This window comes from Colossoma macropomum, unplaced genomic scaffold (genome assembly GCF_904425465.1).
Source record: "Colossoma macropomum unplaced genomic scaffold, Colossoma_macropomum, whole genome shotgun sequence".
NCBI classification, from domain to species: domain Eukaryota; kingdom Metazoa; phylum Chordata; class Actinopteri; order Characiformes; family Serrasalmidae; genus Colossoma; species Colossoma macropomum.
The window spans coordinates 24,693,797-24,714,295 of NW_023494785.1; the positions used below are offsets into that span (position 1 = coordinate 24,693,797).

Consider the following 20,499-nt stretch of genomic DNA (forward strand, 5'->3'; position numbering starts at 1 on the left):
ATCCACACCTCCTTTCACAGTTCCTCCTGGGATCAGTCACATGTTTAAAGCCATTTGTTATTGCTGGCTGTCTCTGTCTCCAGTTACCTCAGCCCACTCCTGCCCGCAATTTACCTGGCCAGGTAGATATGCACTGCCCATCAAACGTTTAAGGACACATAGCTTTTCAAAATATTTTTAAGTGAGCATGTTTTCTTTGTCAGCTTGCAATAACAACTGCACTCAAAGAGCTGCTTTTGGGTAGATTTTTGTATTATTACATACACTACAACACAGGTTCAATATCCACAGGCTTAGAGGATAAAGACTCACATCTGAGTGAGTGAAGTCGAGTAACTGGTGCTGGAGTGATTCACAATCATCAAAATATCGGTTCACAAACTTCTTCTGTGGTGTGTTGAGCCAAGTTATTAGCTTGATGAGCTATCAGTAGCATAATTGGCTCTGCTTTGGTTTCCTTAATACTGTTCAACATTTGCCAGTTGTTCAACTTATGATTGAACATGTAATGGGTGATGATTTGAAGATTTCGCTAGGCACTTAAAAAAGATGGCTCTTCGAGGGTTCTTTAGTAAAGAAAATGTTTCCATATTGAACCATAAACACTCAAAGAACCCTTTGCATTATTAAAGGGTTCTTTGCATCACGATTCTTTAGTTTGATGGAGAATGTGCTGTTGATGGTTCTATGTAGAACCTTTTTGAAAAGGGTTCTATATAACACCAAAAGGGTTCTTCCATTGTAAAAAGCCTCACATCGTAACAATAGAAGAACCCTTTTTGGTGCTATATAGAATCCTCTACAGCACATTCTCCATCAATCTGAAGAACGCTTTAATGATGCAAATACCCCTTTAATCACGCAAAGGGTTCTTTGAGTGTTCATGGTTTTATATTTACTAAAGAACCCTTGAAGAACCATCTTTTCAGTGTGTACTTGAATTTCTGATTATTAATGTTACACTGGTAGCTTATTTGTTTCTGTTGTGCTCTGTCTCATCTGCTCAACCTGTTTTAACATAAAGTGCTGTATTCACCATTACCAAAAGTAAAAAGCGTAGCACTGCGTCCCTGGTGTTGAAAGGAGGGGGAGGGCTTTGGAAACCGAGAGGCAAGTTGGCATTTACAATTTACATGATCATGCATATTCATAAATCTTTGCAGACTTAATGGGAGTTTGGTTTAAGGATGCTTTTATGTGATTTTTCAGTAGTTAGTACTGGGCACAACAATAATACATAAAATATTGAACAATTTATAACTTAGATAACTTAGATTATATTTTTTTGTTTAAATTAGGACTTTAAGGGTACTTTAACATATTAGACTGCTCAGCTTTATTGTGAGAAAAACAGTATCACACACGTAAATATTTTTACCAGTACTACCTTGTGAATGATGTCGTACCCCATGCATTACTTCTTGTTGTGATGCTATCACTCATCAACACTTAAAACTGTCAGGTGTTTTACCACCTTCAGGACAAAAAAAATCAATATATGCTTTTAAAAATTCTTTTAAATCAAACCTGCTACTTATATCACCAATATAGTATAAGCAAATAGTTGTTTTGTGTTAACAGAACCTTTGCAAGTGTTGTCTTTCATAAGTGAAAAGTAAAAATAAAATTTCAGGAGAAGGCAAGGAGTCCCCAGACTTTTGATGTGCAGTGTATATAAAGAACACAAAATCTAGAGACTTTTAAAGGCTAGCTTTGTCTTTAATCTTTAAATGATTGCTTCCTGGCAGAGTAACAAGACAATTGTGTGGCTTTTGGTGACTCAAGTTCATAACCTGATTTAAGGTCATTAAATGGATAAGGCTCAAGCTACGTTGTACATAATATCTAAATGAATTAAGAACATACAAAACTGCCAGAGGATTTAAGAACAGTCACTAATTATTGGTCATGAGGTACTGAATAATCTTTGCTAAGTGCGACTCCAGCAAATCCATCTGCACTCTGAAATATTTTTACAGATTCATTATCTACCACTGCAGGAAGTGAGAGCAGAATTATAAGCGAATGAGAGAGATTTGTGAAAAAGCAGCTGCTGATCAGATTGAAAATGAGGCCTGGGGCAAAAGCTGTCACACATGTGTAACAGTGGGTGATGCCAGAATTGTCAGCCTGCTCTCGGATCAAGAACATGCATACATACACACAGAATTCACTTTGGCTGCACATTATGACTGGGCCAACATTGTTAAAAATAATGGTGCTAAAAAGGCTTCTTTAGACTGATGCCATAGAAAAGAGGTCTTCACATATAGATCTCCATTTTCCAGTCCTGGATTTTGTGGTCATTGGTAGATGGCAGGTGACACAAGATGGCCAATCAATCAGTTATATCAACAGCTCAGTTGACTGCCTGTGATTACAAAATCCAAAACCAGAAACTGGATTCAAAGTCCAGATTTGCCATAAACGGGATACCTTTGGTTGTTCTGTGGATCCCTTTAATTGTTGCTTCTTTAAAGACCATTTCTTTGTAAATTGAGTGTGAAGAACCTTTCTAAAGTTAAAAAAAAAAATCCCCATGTGATGTAAAGGTTCTATACCAGTTGAAGTGGATTTTTGTTTTTGCTGTTTTCCTTGAACCCTATGTTCAAGCCAAGAACCATTTCAGACTCGTTTTTGTATGTTTGTTTTTAAGAGTGAGGAAAGAGGTGAACAGCACATGGCACTACTGGTGCTCAAATCTAAATCTCCACTGTCAGATGCAGCTCTGCACAGTTAGTGCTGTTACTGGACGCTTTGAAATACACTACAGTATTACACACTGCAAGGTTTCTTCAGGGTTAGTCACATTACATCAAGATACAGCAGGCCAGCTGCAGAGCCACATGACTCTGCGACTAATCTCTCCGACAGATGTTTGATGCTCAACAACCTCCTTTCCCCTTTCTGCCCATCTATTTTAGAACGTTTGGCTCAGTCAGCGCTTTTCCATTCAAACATCATGATAGAGAAGCTTTTCATCCTCGGAATCTTAATGTGCTTTTTTGGGCAAAGCCAGCCAGAACCGATGTGCGCCATCCAAAGAAAACAGCAATTATCCACGAAGCCCAGATTTGCCTGGCCTAAAGGGGAAAACTGAGAAAATCATTAGAATATGAGTTCTAATTACCATGTGACAGAACTCTGTTATTATCCAAATATCGACCATTTTGAGACATTTATTTATTTATTAAAAAAAGGGAATGGAAAAAGTATTGTGTCAGAACAGAATATCATATTTTCAGACATTTCACCCCTCCTTCTCCCATTTTCCACCCTTATCATGTGCATCTGTTAGCTATCAGATCAGTTGGCTATGTTCATTTCATTTTGCTCTCTAAGTTGGGTAATCAGGGTAAGATAAAAGAAGGACGGGGGTTTTCATGCATAGACCAATCATTGGGAATAGGTTGAAAGGTATGCCAAGATGTGGCCATGACTTTTATAACTGAACCGGATCATGTAAAGCTGTTCTGCACATTTCGCTCCTCAGATTTATTCCATCAGTTCCATTTCTCCATGCCTAATGTAATTTGTTGAAAACTGTCCACTTAATTGGAAACCCTTACCCTGTAGCTCCACCTTGCTTGTGTGCAGTTAGAGTTTGTAGTCTCTGTTGTCATGAACAATTTGTGTTTGCCCTTCTCTAGCTCTTCATCAGTTGTCAGTGTCTGACCACAGGGCTGCTCCTGTCTGTTTATTTTCGGATGGTGGACCACTCTCCACTTAGCCATGACACTGATGTGAAAACCCCCAGCAGAGGCAGTGCTGCTGTACCTGCACCACACACAGTGAAACATCTCATTTCAGTGTCACTGTAACTGCTGTGTAAGAATGGTCCACCAACAAATCTAGTCTATAACCTGTGGTCAGAAACTGACCAATGACGAATGGGATACAAGGCAGCTGACATCTTGTTTATGACAACAGATGGAGAACAGTCTGTAATTGTACACCTACATAGTGGACCTATGAAGTATGTCAACCTCATAAGTGGCCAGTAAATTGAAGAAAACGGTGGGGGTTTCTAATGAAGTCGACAATAAATATGCTTATTTAGGTTTTATAATATATTGATGACAGCAAAATATATTCGCCGTTTTTATAAGTACTAAGAGTGAACAGATTGTACTTGGATTGCTGTAGAAAATGGTGACCACAGTTAATGAGGACAGTCTAGAAATTGAAACTAGATCAGCATCAAGATGCTTTATGAAAGCAGGCTGTGGTCTACAATGACAGCCTTTGCACATCATCCTCTATGCTGTGGTTTACGATTGGGCAGACAAAGTCACCAACCAAATGGTACAGGCCAGAAATAATGGGTGACTAGAATTACCTAGTTCTGCCAAACACGCTTCATTTTTGATGCATTTGACTTGGCTCCAGTCCCACCACTGTGGGACTGAGCAACTTTAGATGTACCCTAATTTGCTGTAAAACCACAGAGGCCTAGTTAGTGTCTGCGGTCTGAGTTAACAGTTATAAATAGATATTCTTGTTTCTGTCTAGAGATGGATTTAGTAGATGATGCGTTATTATTTTGCATAGCTGTAAGATATGAATGATATGGCTGGAGAGGCCCGGCCATTTTCAGACTTTTCGCTCTGCAGCAGTGCCTTTTCAGTGCGTTGTTGTAGACCTGGCCTTTGGGATTAGCCTTGGCTAGAATATGGAAATACATGGTCATTAGCAGCCCGTGTGCCGAGTTATGGGCTGTCCCTTCTTGTGACGAATGACCCTCAAAGGGGCCTCTATGAGCAGAGGAAAGAAGAGTCGTCCTGCCCATGACTGTATTAATCACGTGTGCCCATCTCTCAGCTTCAGAGCCATCTGCTCCCTCCTCATGTCCCCACACCCAGGGGCATAATCTAATGGGGGAATGAGGGGACGTGTTCCCACCCAGTTTTGAAAAGAAGTGAATTGTGTCCCCCAATATCAAGCTAAAATATGAATTAAAATACTCACTGATACTCGATTGTTGGTGATTGAGTCACCAACTGCTATTATCAGTATAATGTAAAATTACTAGATTTGGAACTAGATCTGTGTCAAGATCTGATTGTAAATACTTCGATCAGGCAATGTTAGCTCGATAGTAACTAATGCTATTGTTATTAGCATTCATGCTAGCAGATCCCCTGCCTGATCCTCCTCTCCCTCCTCATTCCCATTATAAATGAACAGTTACTCCCTTACCCGTCCACCAGCCGTAAACCTGGCACCCTGCTGTTGCATTGGTTGATTGGAATCAGGGGAGCCCCTTATTGCTGCTTCTTATAGATGGCCGCGGAAGAGAGACAATCCCAGAGTAAATAAGAGGCATAATAAAAGGTATCGCTGCAAAGGGGGCGAGACGCAGGGCAATCAGATAGCGTGGTGAGCATGATGAATAATTAGAAGTTTCTTAATTAACAAGTCGACATCGTTCTCTCTATCACGCCCCCAATCAGATCAGATATTCCGAAGCAATTTCTGATTTTGGTCGGAAATTAAAGGTCTGTTTGCCCTTCCTCCGTTTGAAGATAACAAGCTCTATATTGAATATTCAGTGCTTCAGATGTTTTTTTTTCTTTGTGATGTGTAAGCCCAAGTTTGAGCAATGTAGTCTAGTGTGTATATGCTGAAATTTGCTATTAGTTGGACTTTGACTTCATTTAACCTCAAAGCATATACTTTTATTTTTCTGCTTTAACAACATATATTAGCAGGCTAATGTGTTCTGTGTTCTCTGTGTTCTGTTCCTTTTTTTCCTCTAATTTGAGCTGAATAATGAGGTCTGCATTTTTTCCATTATGTTGCACAGTAAGCCTGATTCCCAATGCCTCTGCTGTACTGCATTTTGGTTTGTAAATATAGCCCCAAAAAAATGATCTTCACAGTTACACGCTGTATGATTGTTCCAATATGGGTCCAATGCATGGACTTTACCTTTAAACGTGACTCATAAATTCTGGGCACAGCTACCTGCAAGCCCCTGGGTTCACAGCCATTGTAGAGAGCAGCAGAGAGGTGAGGTTATTGCCAGTCCGTTCATCAGCCTGAACACAGCCTCCCTCTTATGCACTTCCAGCTCATAATTGCATTATTGTAATGACTCAATGGGTCACTGTTTTACATATCAATTGAAATATGTGCACAGCTTGAGAATGGCTTAGCGGGACCATTCAAACTGTTCATCCTTCTCTCTCTGCAGACATGCAAAAAGGAAAATAAACCTGACCCATACCTGGAGATGGACCCGATGTAGATACTGATCTCTTCTCTCTACCACTGATATAGGCATAAGGTCATTCAAACATTATGCATTAAGGTCAAAGGTGTTTTTGTCATTGAAATGAGTTCCATTTGACCTCATGCTCAGTTCTGACTTTTGTTTTATTTCAAGAAGTCCATCAGGGTCTTCTAGAGGTCAACGTTTCTTGCAGAGCAACCATCTCTGCTCTGTGTTCTGCTGTCTAATGGAGAAATGAACAACCTTCCTGTATCTATAACTGGAAATTCACTCCTAAATCAAAACTCTTAGCTGCGACAGTTTTGCTTTTATTGTTGTTATAGTACAGTCATATGAAGAAGTAGGTACATCCCATCAGATGTTTCTCTTTTTTTGACATGTGGACATATCATTATTTGATCTTCAGTTAAATGGTATGTAGTCCAAGTAGCTACTTTCTTTGCATCATTTGTTATCCAGGCTTTCTTTTTTCTTCAAATGTTAGAACCCTCACAGGACCACCACAGAGCAGGTAATATTTGGGTGGTGGAACATTTTCAGCACTGCAGTGACACTGACATGGTGGTAGCCTGTTAGTGTGTGTTGCTGATTGTGGGTGAGTAGATCTGACACAGCGGTGCTGCTGGAGTTTTAAAATACCTCAGTGTTATTGCTGGACTGAGAGCGAATCTCCAACCAAAAATATTTAGACAACAGTGTCTTGTGGGGAGAGTCCTATAACCATTGATGAAGGGCTGGAGGATGACAAACACATTGTGCAGCAACAGATTAGCTACTTAATTTTTTTTGTTGCTTTGGCAGTATGTTTGGGATCATTGTCTTTCTGTGGAATGATGTCCAGTGAGTTTTGAGGCATTTTCCTGAACTTGCATTTTATATACCTCAGAATTAATTTTGCTACTGCTATCAGCAGTTACATCAGTGAAGATGAGTGAGCCAGTACTGGTGGTATGCTTTGGATCTTGGGCTGTTCTTTTTTGCCTACATAGTTAAAACGTATAAAAATACACTTTATTAAAAAATATGCACTTTAACCTTGCGAATTGTTTGAGTACACATTTAAAACTATGAAGTACAGTGGCAAATAAGAAATGCCTCTTTTTCAATTTTTATTTTTGATATAATTATGAAAAGCCAGCAGCCCTTTACATTCTATGAATTGTTCAACAGAAATGGTCAAAAATGATTTGGAATGAGATCTTGTTACATTAATTTATGTTAAAGTTAAGACAGTTATGTTTTTCCTTCTTTTATAAATTCATGTTTTTAAGAGATACAAGGTTTTGTTAAAACAGTGATAATAAATAATGGTTTTCTCTTCAAGGAGAAGACTGACACACTAGAGCTATTATATTCTCTCTCTCTCTCTCTCGCTTGCTCGATCGCTCACTCTCTCTCACTCTCATTAGTTGGAGGGTGAGGCAGATGTTAGGGCCTCACCTCCCTCCACTGCCATGCAGCACTGGTGCGATTTCCCATAATCCTCTGGTACATGGTGGCACTAATTCACTCAGCCCCCTCTGCATGTCCCAGAGCAAGTGCCTCTGATTTATCTCCACCACTAATCAGCCGCTATTCTTCAAACTAATTAATTCTTTTAATTCTGATCGTCTAATGCGGCGCCCCACGCAGTGAGACACGGCTGAGACGAGGCAAGGCGAGACAGGAGGGGAAGCCGACGGCCGCACAATGGATTTTAATTGTGAAGATGGACCATAATCAACAATTTATTCAAAAAAAAAAAGAATGTCTCGTTTTCTTTTTCTGTTTTCCTTTTTTTCTGTGTCATCATGACAAATCTGGTGGGATAATGTGTCTAAATGAGTGTGATTGTGAGGCAGGCAGGAGCAGACAGCTGCCTCAGTCTCTGTGAGATATCTCTGTCTTTGTGCAAGCAGTTGTTTCACCAGTCTACCCTTTTCTTTGTTCCCGTCTTCATATTCATTTCGTACACAGAAAACTGAGGAAAGCTGTAGGAAAGAATGACACAGAGTCAACACTTCTGTACTGTAATTTGCACTGTTTTTGGTTTATTCATTCAGCTAAGCTTGCAAACGTGTGTTGTAACCAGCTAGGAGACTTTCTGTTCTCTTTTTTTTCAGTTTTTTTTGTTTTGTTTTGTTTTGTTTTAAAATACATCTTTTCAACCACTCTTCCTTGCAGAACACTACTAGTTCTACGGCATTCTTGGGCCGTCTTGTATGGACTGCATGTTTAACATCTACCCACAGATTTTCAATGATGTTCAAGTTTTGAAGTACATTTTGGATCATTGTCCTGTTGTACCAGCCGGGCTCTTTTCAGTTGCTTGACTGACCATGTCATGTTTGCTTCCAGAATTTGCTGATTTTTAGTGGAATCCAGTCTTCCATGTACCCATGCAGTGTTTCCTGTTTCTGGATGCCACACATCACCAAAGTATAATCAATCTTTCCCCATGTTTTACAGTTGGCAAAGTGTTCTTTTCATCAAATGCTGCTCTTTTTTTCTTCAAACATACCTTTGGTGGTTGTGGCCAAGAATTCCATTTTTACTGCATCAGTCTACAGCACTCATGTCCACAATGTATTTGGCTTATTTAGATGTTGTTGCATACGTCAGAGGCATCAATTAGCTTCATTTTCAGATCCCCAGCCAGCTGCTTAGAGGAGCCCATGCAGTCCCATGTGATTTTTACATTCTGGAATTGTCATCAGCAGATATATTCTAATAGCAGATCTTGACTTGCCCAACAAATCCTAACGAGTCAATTAACACTAACAAGTTAATTTCGCTGCCGAAGTTGTTTTTCTTTTTTTTTACTTCAAAAATCAACAAAGTACGTAATTTGGCCAGGGGTGTCTGCATACAACTGTGTATATAGCATATAAAGGGGTCATACAGTGCAAAAAAATCACTCTTGTGCTTTGTCTCTGCCACGCTGTAATTATGAAATTAAAGAGGGAATTTGAGAAAGTTTAGGCTCTGAGCAAGGGGATCTGGAAACAGATGTGCCAGCCTCAGCCAGCTGTGTGCACTTAAACATCTGTCTGGCATGTTCTGAAACCTTGTTTTTTTTATTATTATTATTATTATTATTATTATTATTTATTTATTTAATTGCATTTTTGTTTTCCTTGCGTTCTCTCCCCTCTTTGAGACTGTGTCCACAAAGGCCTCTAATGTGGTGCTGTGCAGAGCAGCATCTGTGAAACTGGCTGGTGCTGATCTCTGACTAGATGTTGTCATGAGTGTGGACACACACATACCATACTTTTTATTTATTTATGTATGTATTTATTTATTTTGGTGTGGCTTGGCTCTTGACTCAGCAGAAGCAATCAAGCACAAATGACACTGGTCCTTAATGGGGGGGTGCTGTATTTTTGGTTTTGGGTTATAGACTGGAAAAAGTTGGCCACTATTCAGCTGGTGTCATATCACAGCTTCAGATCTATGCTTCAGTGTAATATGGCATTAATCTACTATAGTAAAATTTTTAATAATAGGAAAATGTTTTAACTCATTTTATTTTATATTTATTATTTTATTTCTCCTATTTTATCAATTAAATTTTGAATTTGTTGTACAACTCTTGGTTTAAAGTGGACATCAGAGCTTGTTCGTGTTGAGGTCTCCACCACTATGAATATGAAAAGTAAGAACCTGCAGAGACTGACCACTTTTCATCTCCCTTTGTAGTCGGAAAATGGAAAAGCTGTCAACTCTTGTATTTGTCAGTCTTTGTCTTGCTGGGCTAAAGTGAGCTTGTGTAACGTGGGCCGGGTTGTGTCGGGTGGAAACTGCAATACAGGCAAAGTGAACGCTAATTACACATAAGAATAGCAAAGTGGCATCAGAAACTCCACATACTGTGCACATCCACACACAGTGAACTCAGGATTGCTTATTCGGTTCAGTGTTTTTTTTTTTCCTTTTTTTATTTTAGCTTTTTTCCCTTTTTTTTAGCACTATACCTCTTTAACATTATGTATAAAGACATAGTGACCCTTGATTCCTGTCACCATCACTGAAAGGGAATTTCAAGTCAGTTAACCGTTTCACATCAAACCACTCTGAATGACTTTATGTCTCAATGGCTGAATTATGCAGAAATAAAAAAAACAGTGGAATTCTTGTTTAAGTTACATTAGTGTTAACTACATGTTGAGCTCTTCTGACAGTTTTCATTTTGGTTAGGCCCTAAAAGACACATGGATCATTTTAGCAGCTCATGTATGAACTGTTTTGTATCAGATAGTCCAGATGTGGTTCCCTTAATAAAACCCACATAAATGGTGTAATTCACACTGTTCACAGTATTCGCACAAACACACACACAAAAGCACACAGCAGATCAGGGTGTGTGCACTTGTGTAGTTTGTGTGCATGTAAGAATAGATCTTACTCTCTTTCTTGTCTTTCCCTCCGGCAGGAAATGGCTAAGATCCTCAACCATCCACGAGTCTATGCCTTCCTGCACGTTCCCGTTCAGTCAGCGTCTGACAGCGTCCTGATGGATATGAAGAGAGAATACTGCTGCGACGACTTCAAGCGTGTGGTGGACTTCTTAAAGAACAAGTAAGAGCCTGCCAGGAAACAGAAAGAAAACAAACACAGAAATTTCCCTATTAGTTGTAATGTCTTTGCTTTCTGGTGCTTTACTGTAAACAGTTAGTTTCTGTTGACATTGATTATGGACAAAAAAATAGACGCATTGACACATTGGACCAAATTCATATTTTTATTTTGATTTACTTTACACAAAATATTTGACAAATTTTACAATTTTAGATTTAATCAAACCAAATTCATGATATCAAGAATTTAATATGTACTGGTTGAAATTTAATTTTCACTTGTGTGAATTGAATTCCAGAGATCAATAAAAATAGGAGATAAAGACTAAAACAGCAGCAATTATAATTAGAGCATGTCAATTACATTTTGTCAATTAAATTGTAATAATAAATGCAGAATGTTGAATTTTGTAAAAATTTGTATTGTAATAATAATTCATTGGATATTATTATTATTATTATTATTATTATTATTATTATTATTATTATTATTGAAATGAGAAATTAATCTCAAATGCTAAAATATAATTAGGTCTATAATGTATGATCTGATTTGATATTGATTGGCTCTTGCATAGAACAAAGATTAAAATACCACAGAGACACCTGCACTCTAATCACCGCTGTGGTGACTTTATGAATAGCTCTTATTTTTCATGCCGCACATTTTGTGTGACGTGGCGCTGTTAACACAGTTAAGAGTTTTATGAATCTGACCCTTGTTTACTTAAAAACAAAAGTGCTCTACAGTGATCTGTAGGTTAATGTAGCACCTGAAGTGATCTGACAGATCACAGTACGCTAGTGGAAGTGATTTCTGATTTTTCGTTGCTCCATGAAAGAAGAAACTGCTTGTTGCACAGATGGAACTGGAGTGGTGGTGGTGATGTGACAAGGACAAAGTGAGATGAAACAGCAGAAAACAATGGTTTGATTAGCTCATTAATTGAGTAATAGTTAATAGACAGCGTTATTTAATAATTGATTAAAGGAACAGTTGTTATTTGCTGCCCTATTTCACTTTGTCGTATGGTTCTTATGTTAAGACGCAGACTGCCATGTATTCACCCATAATGTGAGCTAGAGAGAGGCTTTCATTAGCAGTATATTGGGAAAGGGCTTGAACTCAAATGTGCAGTAACACATTTATTTTAATAACATACTGAGTAACGCTTTACTTCTTGGACAATAGGAACAATACAATCGATGGCATGGATTAAATCTTGACCTTTTGCAAATGCCAGTTTTGATGATTCTAATAAGGTGGTCTTATGTTTTATGCGTGTGTGCGGCAGCTGCACTTAAGTGCTTTTGTTTGAGAGTGGATCAGGCGCAGCAGTGTTCAGGGTTGGTTTGACACATGCAAATAAGTACATAGAGCACAACTTTTATCAAGCAGACTGATTTCATAAGCTTTATTGGAATGCTCATATGGCCAAGAATTCATATGAAGAGGGAGAGAGAGAGAGAGAGAGGTACTGTACATGACGGCTGTATGTCTCCTACTGTATTTTACTTGTAGTGAGTTAAAGTGGTAGTTTGGCCAAAAATCTAGTTTTACAGCTTCTCCTCTTACACAAATATAGTCAATCAACCAAGTTACGTTTGGAGTCTGAGATTTGCTTTGTCAGTTTTACCCTAACCGTGATACAAATAAATAAATTAAAATATATATATATATATATGAGAGAGAGAGAGAGAATGTCAGAAGATACCTAAGCAAGCTTAGTGCTTAAGATTGCTTAACAGCTCAGCACTGTTTGAGGCAATTGTGTGGTGATTTAGCCACACAGTTGTTGCCATAGTAACAGATAACCATAAGGTTCAGTTACTTGTTAGCTGCATTAGCCTCATAGCACCAGTACAAAACTAATTAAGTCTATTTTAGGCACTAAACATTTCTTCTCTGACTGACTATATTTGGAGTAAGAGAAGAAATGTGTAAATTGGATTTTTGGCCGAACTATTCCTTTAAGAGGCTGTGTTTCTTTGGACTGGAAAGTGGTGCTTTCTCCAGTATTTCTAATAACATTACTAGACTGGAAAGCTTTGAGCTTCTGCTTCCTTGTCTCTGGTGAGTACTCAAGGAAAGTGTTGCGCTACACCAGGGCATCCCCCATCTCTGTGGTGTTGGACCATTGCCTCAGTTTGATGCCGTGTTGCCATGGTGACCACTGAGGGAACGGTTATATTTCCTTGTAAAACTGTACAAGTCTTTTTTCTCTAATTACATTTTTATTAATTTATTCAATTGATTTTGTTTACCTTTCACCCATTCATTTATGTTTTCTTTGTCTTTTTTTTATTTTTTCACTCATAAGCACAAATGAACGAAATTAATCTGTGAATGAGCTTTTAAATTACACAGAACCCTTTTTTACACTTGTAATACATTTTGTTTTCCAAGAAATTAAATAATGTTGCATTAGAAAATTAATAACCTACTTCAGTAGGTACAGAAGAGTTTTTTTCCCATCTTGTTTAGTTTTAAGCATATAATTAAACACAGATGGAGAGAGGTTTTTTTGTGTTAAATAAATGAGAGAGACCTTCATTTATTTAATTTCCATTTGGAGTTCAAAATATTATGATAATGATAGAGAAAATGGGACTCATAACAGCTTTGTAAGACCTGGTAGACCACCAACACTGTCACCTTCAGATAAACAGCACTTAAAGCTTTCATCTTTGAGAGAGAGGAGACAATCAAGCTCCACTCTTACTTTAGATCTGAAAAATCCACAGGTGTTTCTGTCCATCCTTCCACTGTGAGACGACAACTTAACACTGTGGGTCTGAAAGGATGTGTGGCTGTCAAGAAGCTGTTACTGAGAAATAGAAATAGAAAAAGTAGAACAGTTTCAAATCAAACAAAGAAGCTGCTCTTGTTCTCAGAACAATGGACTGACCACCCCAGAGTTCAGACCTCAACATAATTGAAGTTAATTTAGATATTTGGATTGTGAAGCAGAAATTGCAACCAACTTCTAAGACTGAACATTGGCGGTGTTGAAAAATATCCCTGCATATTTCTTTGAGAAACTGAAAGTAAGTCTCCCAACAAGAATGAAAGCTGTAATAAAGGGAAAGTGTGGATTCACTACATACTGGAAAATGATTTTTTTATTGATTCAGTGTAATTTTCTGTAAAATATATTGTGAACTTGCTCAGGGAGGAACTGAGTCACACTGGCCGGGAAGCTAAACCTGAGCCCATAAACACAGACAGAAACCAGTACAGGTGCAACACAGAGCTTTTATTCACAACTCAAACATAAGCAAATGGAATCTAAATAAACTGACCTATAAAGCGTATAATGGCTCAAGTCTCTCAGACTCTCCAACCAAGATCCTCTCCTTCCAAAGTCCTCTATGCAGTGACTTGGAGAGCCTGGCTTTTAAAGTGTCCTGGCCCCTCCCCTGATTGTCCTCCCTGATCAGGGGAGGAACCCTGCACACGTGTTCTTAGGGCTCTGACAACAACTCTGCCTCTCCACCACTATAATATGGGCGTGCTTCAGTGCACACTCGGCACATGATCTGGCGTTTGCTACACTTGCCGCCAGACAGTTCTGGCTCAGCTGGCGAAGTTTGCATCATTTTCTAAAAAGCGGCACGTGGAAAATTATGGTTTAAACTGAAGTGTATTTTCTGAATCCACAAGTAACAACGTTGCCGTCTCTACTGAGGATGTAACATTTATATTTATGTTCTAAATGCTATGCAATTATTTACCTGAGAGCCAGTAAAAGTGCCATCAACACTTCATTTACTACATATTATGTCATTTTCACTATGTAAAAAGCAATGACTCTGCATAGGTAAATGGAGGACACCCTGTTTTTTGTTATTGTTTTTTTTCTCCTCTGATGCAAAAATGAAGAACTTGGCCGTTTTAACTGGAAATTAATTAAATGAAGGGTAGCCTCACTGACTTTTGCACAGTATTGTATCTGCTTACTTAGTTACTTATGCCTTCTTATATATAAAGTTTACGTACACAAAGCAGCTATGTTTAGGTCATTGTAGTACTGTATATGCTGGCTGTTAGTGTCTGACAATGTAGAGACACTCTTCCTGTCTGTTTGAAAGTCCAGCAGGCCAGCCCTGTTTGTGGGACGACAAAGTATGTGTACTTACACAGTCACGCTCATCCACATCTCACACACTCTGCCATCAAAAACCCACTTCTGGAGACTGTAATTACCAGCCCTGAATACTTCTTTTGAGATCCCTGTGTGTTTGTGTCTGCGCGTGTGTGTGTGTGTGTGTGTGTGTGTGTTTTGTTTTTTTTTTTTTTTTCCTATTGTGGTCAGAGCAAATGGAAAATAACCTAGCTATTAAACACACTTAACACACAAACAGAGCTGGAACTGGAAGTTTCACAACAACAAGTACAGCGCCTGCAGGACAGTGTGTTTGTGTGTTTATTTTGACACTGTGGGACATTTGGCTGCTCCTCAGGAAGAGGAAGATGCTTTCCCAAAAACCTCAGTTGTTTATTAGAAACAGTAAAAGAGGATAAAACTGATGTTTTGGTTGTTGAGGTTAAGGTTAGAGTTGAGTTCAGTGAAGAACAGCAGCATTTACATACACTCGTACAGAAGAACATATAACACCCACACAGACTGAAATACACACTGCTTTTGTGTGCTCATGTTCCCTTCTGCTCTAGCATGTTTTGCTAAGGATGTGGGTAATAAACAGGCCGTATCTGGCAGGGGAATCCAGCAGTGGAAAGCAGTGACCCTGACTCTCTTGTCCAGATCAGGCTTTGCTGACATTGGTCTAGATCAGGCAGTAGGAGTATGCCATGTCCAAACGCAGGGTCAGTCTGGCCCGTGAACAGCATGTCCTCAGTTGTTTTGCTCTGTTATGCTTTGTTGTGTGGCAGTGAAACCAGTCTTGGCTGCTAAAAAACAGAAGTAGGCCTAAAGCCAGGTCCTTCTCCTCTGAACCAACATGAACTTTATTATTTTCATCTCTCTCTCTCTCTCTCTCTCTCTCTCTCTCTCTCTCTTTTGCCCCTTCCTCCTCCAACCCCCTAACCAGAAGGCTGCTGGTCCCAAAACAACAGCTGGATATGTGATAATCCACAGGGGTTAGCCAGGGCCAGAAAGAGGGAGGGAGGAGTGCAAGACCATAAAATAGAATTTGTGATGTCATTTAGGGTCTCAGCCATAAGCTTACCAAGCACTTAACATTTTTAAAGGAATAGTGTGGCCAAAACATTAATTTTTTATACAATTTCTTCCTCAAATGTCGCCAATCAGCTAGGTCATTTGATGTTACAAGTTTGCATGTTTTGTTGTTGCACTGAAACAATTAACATTGTTCCAACTACATGCCTAAATTATCAGAAACTTGTCTCAAACTGTCTCAAGATGTTACGTAACATTGCATTAGTACATTACATAGCTAAAAGCGATAATAGCAGCCACTGAGTAGCATTTAGTAGGTGGCTGAATTTTATCTGTACATTTTTATAGATAATAGGTCTCGTAGTATCAGAAAGCGCATATGCAAATCTGTAATAGTTCACAACTCAGAGTAGTTTGAGGCACACATGATAATTAAGGTATGCTGTTTACATGATGCTAATTGATGGGATATAAGTTTCCAGGTCTTCTGTTACAAATTGTAAAATTACATTTTTGGCCAAACCATCGCTTTAACCCACTACAAGAAGAATATGGTAAGACTCATACGGCAGTCATACAGTTCCTCTCTCTCTCTGAATTGTAGGGTATAACCCCCCCCCCCAAGTCTAGGACAGTTTTTTTTCCTTTTGCTTCAGATGGAGACAACAAAACCTTATGACCTCTTCACACCAAGTCCACGCTTTGCAGATGCAAAATGAATGCACGTCAAAACAAGTTTTGAAAATGGAAATATAAACACTAATACCATCTTTCTCAGAGCTCATGGTTGCTCCTGTGGTTTGTTCGCTCTTTTTGATGTTTGGAGCTCAAGCAGAGCCTTTAGCTCCACCCCACACAGACACACACACACACACACACATGCATCATTGCTACAGAGCTTCAGCACCTGTCTGTGTCTTTGAGTTGACTTTGTCGCTGTTACTACTCCTACTACTTCTTTGCACAATCATTAAACTGGCTTTTTCCCCATGTGCCAGTGTAACACTGCTCTGGGAGTAAATGAAGTAAAACTATGACCACCGTTTTGTAGAGCAGATCAGAGCGCAGAACACTCATGCATACAAAATAGAAAGAAAAAGCCTGCTAAACTCTCCTTTTTGATTTCATGGTCATTATTGATAATTATCGATAAATTGATAAGTGGTTGCAGCCCTAAACACCAGGCATGATGACTTTGACCGACTGATCACATTTGGGCTAATTAATGTATATTAGATTTTTTTCCTTTACGTTATTTGTGTATCGTGACACACTGCTAACTCAAACCCATAACATTATAACATAGAATGAAGTGCAGGTGGTCCAGGTAGAGTTTCTGTTTTGTAACGCCCCCCTGAGCATGAGAGTGGGAGCTGGTTTCTGAAAAATACACACAGAATAATGTACACATCTTGCCTTGGTGAAACTTGGCATTATGCCGCTTTCTGCGACGGCGGGCGAGTGGCATGCGCGTGATGTTTTGATCCAGCCATGTTTGTTTTTGGCCTTGTCTGTGTTTTGATTGCTCTGCTTCGGAAGTGTGGGTTTTCGTGCCGGTAGGGGTTGGGTGGGCCACGCGGCCAGATCAGGTGTGCTTGGAGATGAGATGACTCAGAGTTGGTTATATCACTGGAGTGATGAGTGAAAGCCATTGTGTGTGTGTGTGTGTTCGTGTGTGTGCTTGTGTTCTCACGCAGGTTAAGGCAACAACAGTGCATGACTGTACTTCATTAAAAGACACACATTAGCTGATTCCATGGTGTTTAGTGATGACAGGAACACAGTAATAACTAGTGGTACAGAAAATTCATGTATTATGTGTTTTGCTTTTGCACAGCAATACAATGTATTTAATAGAGAAACGTAAGAAAAGGTCAAAATTCATTTCAGCCCTTGTGCCAGAACAGCTTTGTTGGATAGGCTGTTCGTTATACGTGAGGAGGCACACAAAAAAAGAAGGGTTCAGAATATATTTTATACATTTCCAAACGTGCTAAGTTCCTCAGTGTGTTGACATTAGGCTGTAGCCTTTTGCTGACAGTAGTGCAGTCATCATCCTACTTATTCCAAAGCTACAGTGTGATAACGAGACTGTGTATACATCAACGAGAACACAGGCATCACATAAATCCAGCCAACGCTGCAACACCAGTGCTGTGACCATCACACCTTATACCCCAGTGAAGACTACATAACAGAGTTAAAATCAGACAGCTTTGATGCCTTGATGTCCAGAAGTAGACATAGCCTTGACGTAGCCTATTTAAAGCTATTTTTAAAAAAGAGCATGTAAATTTATTCTAAAGAGAGACCAAGGTAATGATGGATAGTAATGCCTCCAAAGCAGTGATTGGAGGTCTAAGAAAAGTTTCTGTTGGCCTCACACTTTCAGAAATGACACAGTATGACTTTTATTCATCACAAAATGGAGACAGCAGAAACCAAATCAAATGTATATAACTTAAAAAAAAAAATCAGTGTCTGTAATTAAATTATTTTAATTTAAATTACATACAAGATATGAGTAATGTTTTAAGCCATTTATTGGGATAGGGTTGGTGGGGGTTAGGGGGTCCTGTAGGGTCGTGGGAGGCTTGACATTTTGTCAGGGTTTCATGTCCACCCCATTGGAGCAATATTAAGACTGACTGCATTTCTTTGGGAAACCTGTTCGCAGGCCTTCTCCAGTAAATGGCCCCATCTTTGACCACCACTAACACCACTCACAGATTTCTTCAAAATTTTATTTTATTTTATCGTTATTTCAGATTTAATTCCATTCATTAAAAAAAATTAAGCTATAGTCTTTGAGTGAATTGTTCTGTGAAATGTTCTGCATTCCGCTTTGGATTTAGTGTTTAATTAGACAAGTATATCTCCACCAGCCAAGCCGTACTTTTGCCACAAATTAGCAAGCTCGGACGGCTTACTTGTTAGACCGTATAATCACTGCTATGGCTGCTTTTTTCCTGTGTTTAATTACAGGGCACTCATATCTCAGTGTGAGAAGCAAAGCAAGTGTTGGCTAAATCTCTCAACAAATATTTCCCCAATCAATGGCCATCTCAGGACTTGCGTTTCTCGCGTTTGCTTGAGGTTAGGATTAGGAAGTTTACCCACAGCAAGAGACACACCGCATGGTCAGAGGGACCAGTGGGCCAATATTTCGTGCTTGCCTTGGTTTGCCAATTAATGAGATTTTCACTGAAATTATTTTTTTCAAAATATCTTATGCTAGTTATTTGTGCTTAAGCTTGGTCTGTGCTGTTTCTACATGTTCTTATAGTTTTGCTTGAGATCGTGATGAGATGGTTAATGCATGTATTTGCTACATACCTGTGGCAATTATTGTACTATTTTTTTGATTCTGTTCAAGTCTTTAGTACTTTTTGCCTTTTATAAATTTCTATTCACCGCTCTTGTTCAAGGAGCTTGATTTGTAGTAATAAGACCAGAGTTGCGACATATTGAATCAAATCATTTTTCTTGCCAAGAATGTGCCTGTAGCTTCCTTGGCTTGTTAAGGATGTGGTCAAGAGAGTTGTGTTCTCTCTGTGCCATCGAGCATTACTGAAACTACAACGCCCTGTAATCCAAGACAAGGATTAGGCTGTCTGGTCAAGAAAACATGCTTTTTTATTACTGTTATTGCCAGTAAGATTACTGTTGCTATGCACTGTCTACCATTTGTTTTCAACCAGGGTTTTAAGTTCCATTGGTCAGTTCTCCTGCTGTTGAGAACTGCCCTCTCATTGACAGTGTTTAAGTCTTTTATTTCTAGTACATTATGTAAGTTTATTTACTCTTCTTCTGTTAATGAATTTATCATCTCAAGGCAAATTAAGCAGTACAGGTTGCATTACATCTCAAAATAAAAAACCGTGCAGATGAGATCTTAGTCAGGACCTCAGAGGCTTAACTGACTGCTTCTTCTCAGTGCCTTTCATACATGGCTTTTTTAGCTTGAGATTAAGTCTAATTTTAGAAGCAGCATTGGTCTGTGTTTTTCACCTGAATACTTTTGACTGCTCTGACTGTTTAATTAATCTAATTCTGCTGGGTTGACAATACAGGTTGAAGGTGTTACTTTGATAATACAAAAGAGTAAGATCTTTTTTTAATGAAATAAAATCAGTCAATTTTAGTGCTATACAGACAGGATTAAATTTACATGGGCTTCTGGGGTATTTTCCTCTTCTATAGGTGCTACTCTGTGATTTTATTTTTGTCAAAATTGTCCGCATCTGTGTTTTTCTCCCTCCTCTGGGAAAATTACAGGCTGAGCTACCTGCTGTTTTTCACCAAGATTTAATAGTCGACTGATAAAATTAGTTCCATCCAGATACACATCTTATGATTTTGGTGTATTTTCCAGACAGATGTCACATCCCATGGAAAAAAAGTTTTAGAACACTGCTACTCACTGTGCGTAGTGTTGTCCATTTAGTCCATTTCAAACATTTTCCGAATTGCAAAATAATGTATGCTTTGGAAATCTTTCAACCATTTACTTTGTGATATTAGAATATTAGGCCTTATTTGCCTTTATCTTCTTACATTTTGT

General features: G+C 38.8%; 1 protein-coding gene across 2 annotated transcripts in view; it reads left to right on the forward strand.

The window, feature by feature from the left end:
* cdkal1 (CDK5 regulatory subunit associated protein 1-like 1) overlaps nucleotides 1–20,499 on the forward strand; it is a 350,180-nt gene that overhangs the window by 215,162 nt on the left and 114,519 nt on the right. For both annotated transcript variants that reach the window (XM_036588203.1, XM_036588209.1), the window contains exon 10: nucleotides 10,650–10,795. In XM_036588203.1, the coding sequence (XP_036444096.1) occupies nucleotides 10,650–10,795 (146 nt within the window). The remainder of the gene's footprint in view (nucleotides 1–10,649; nucleotides 10,796–20,499) is intronic.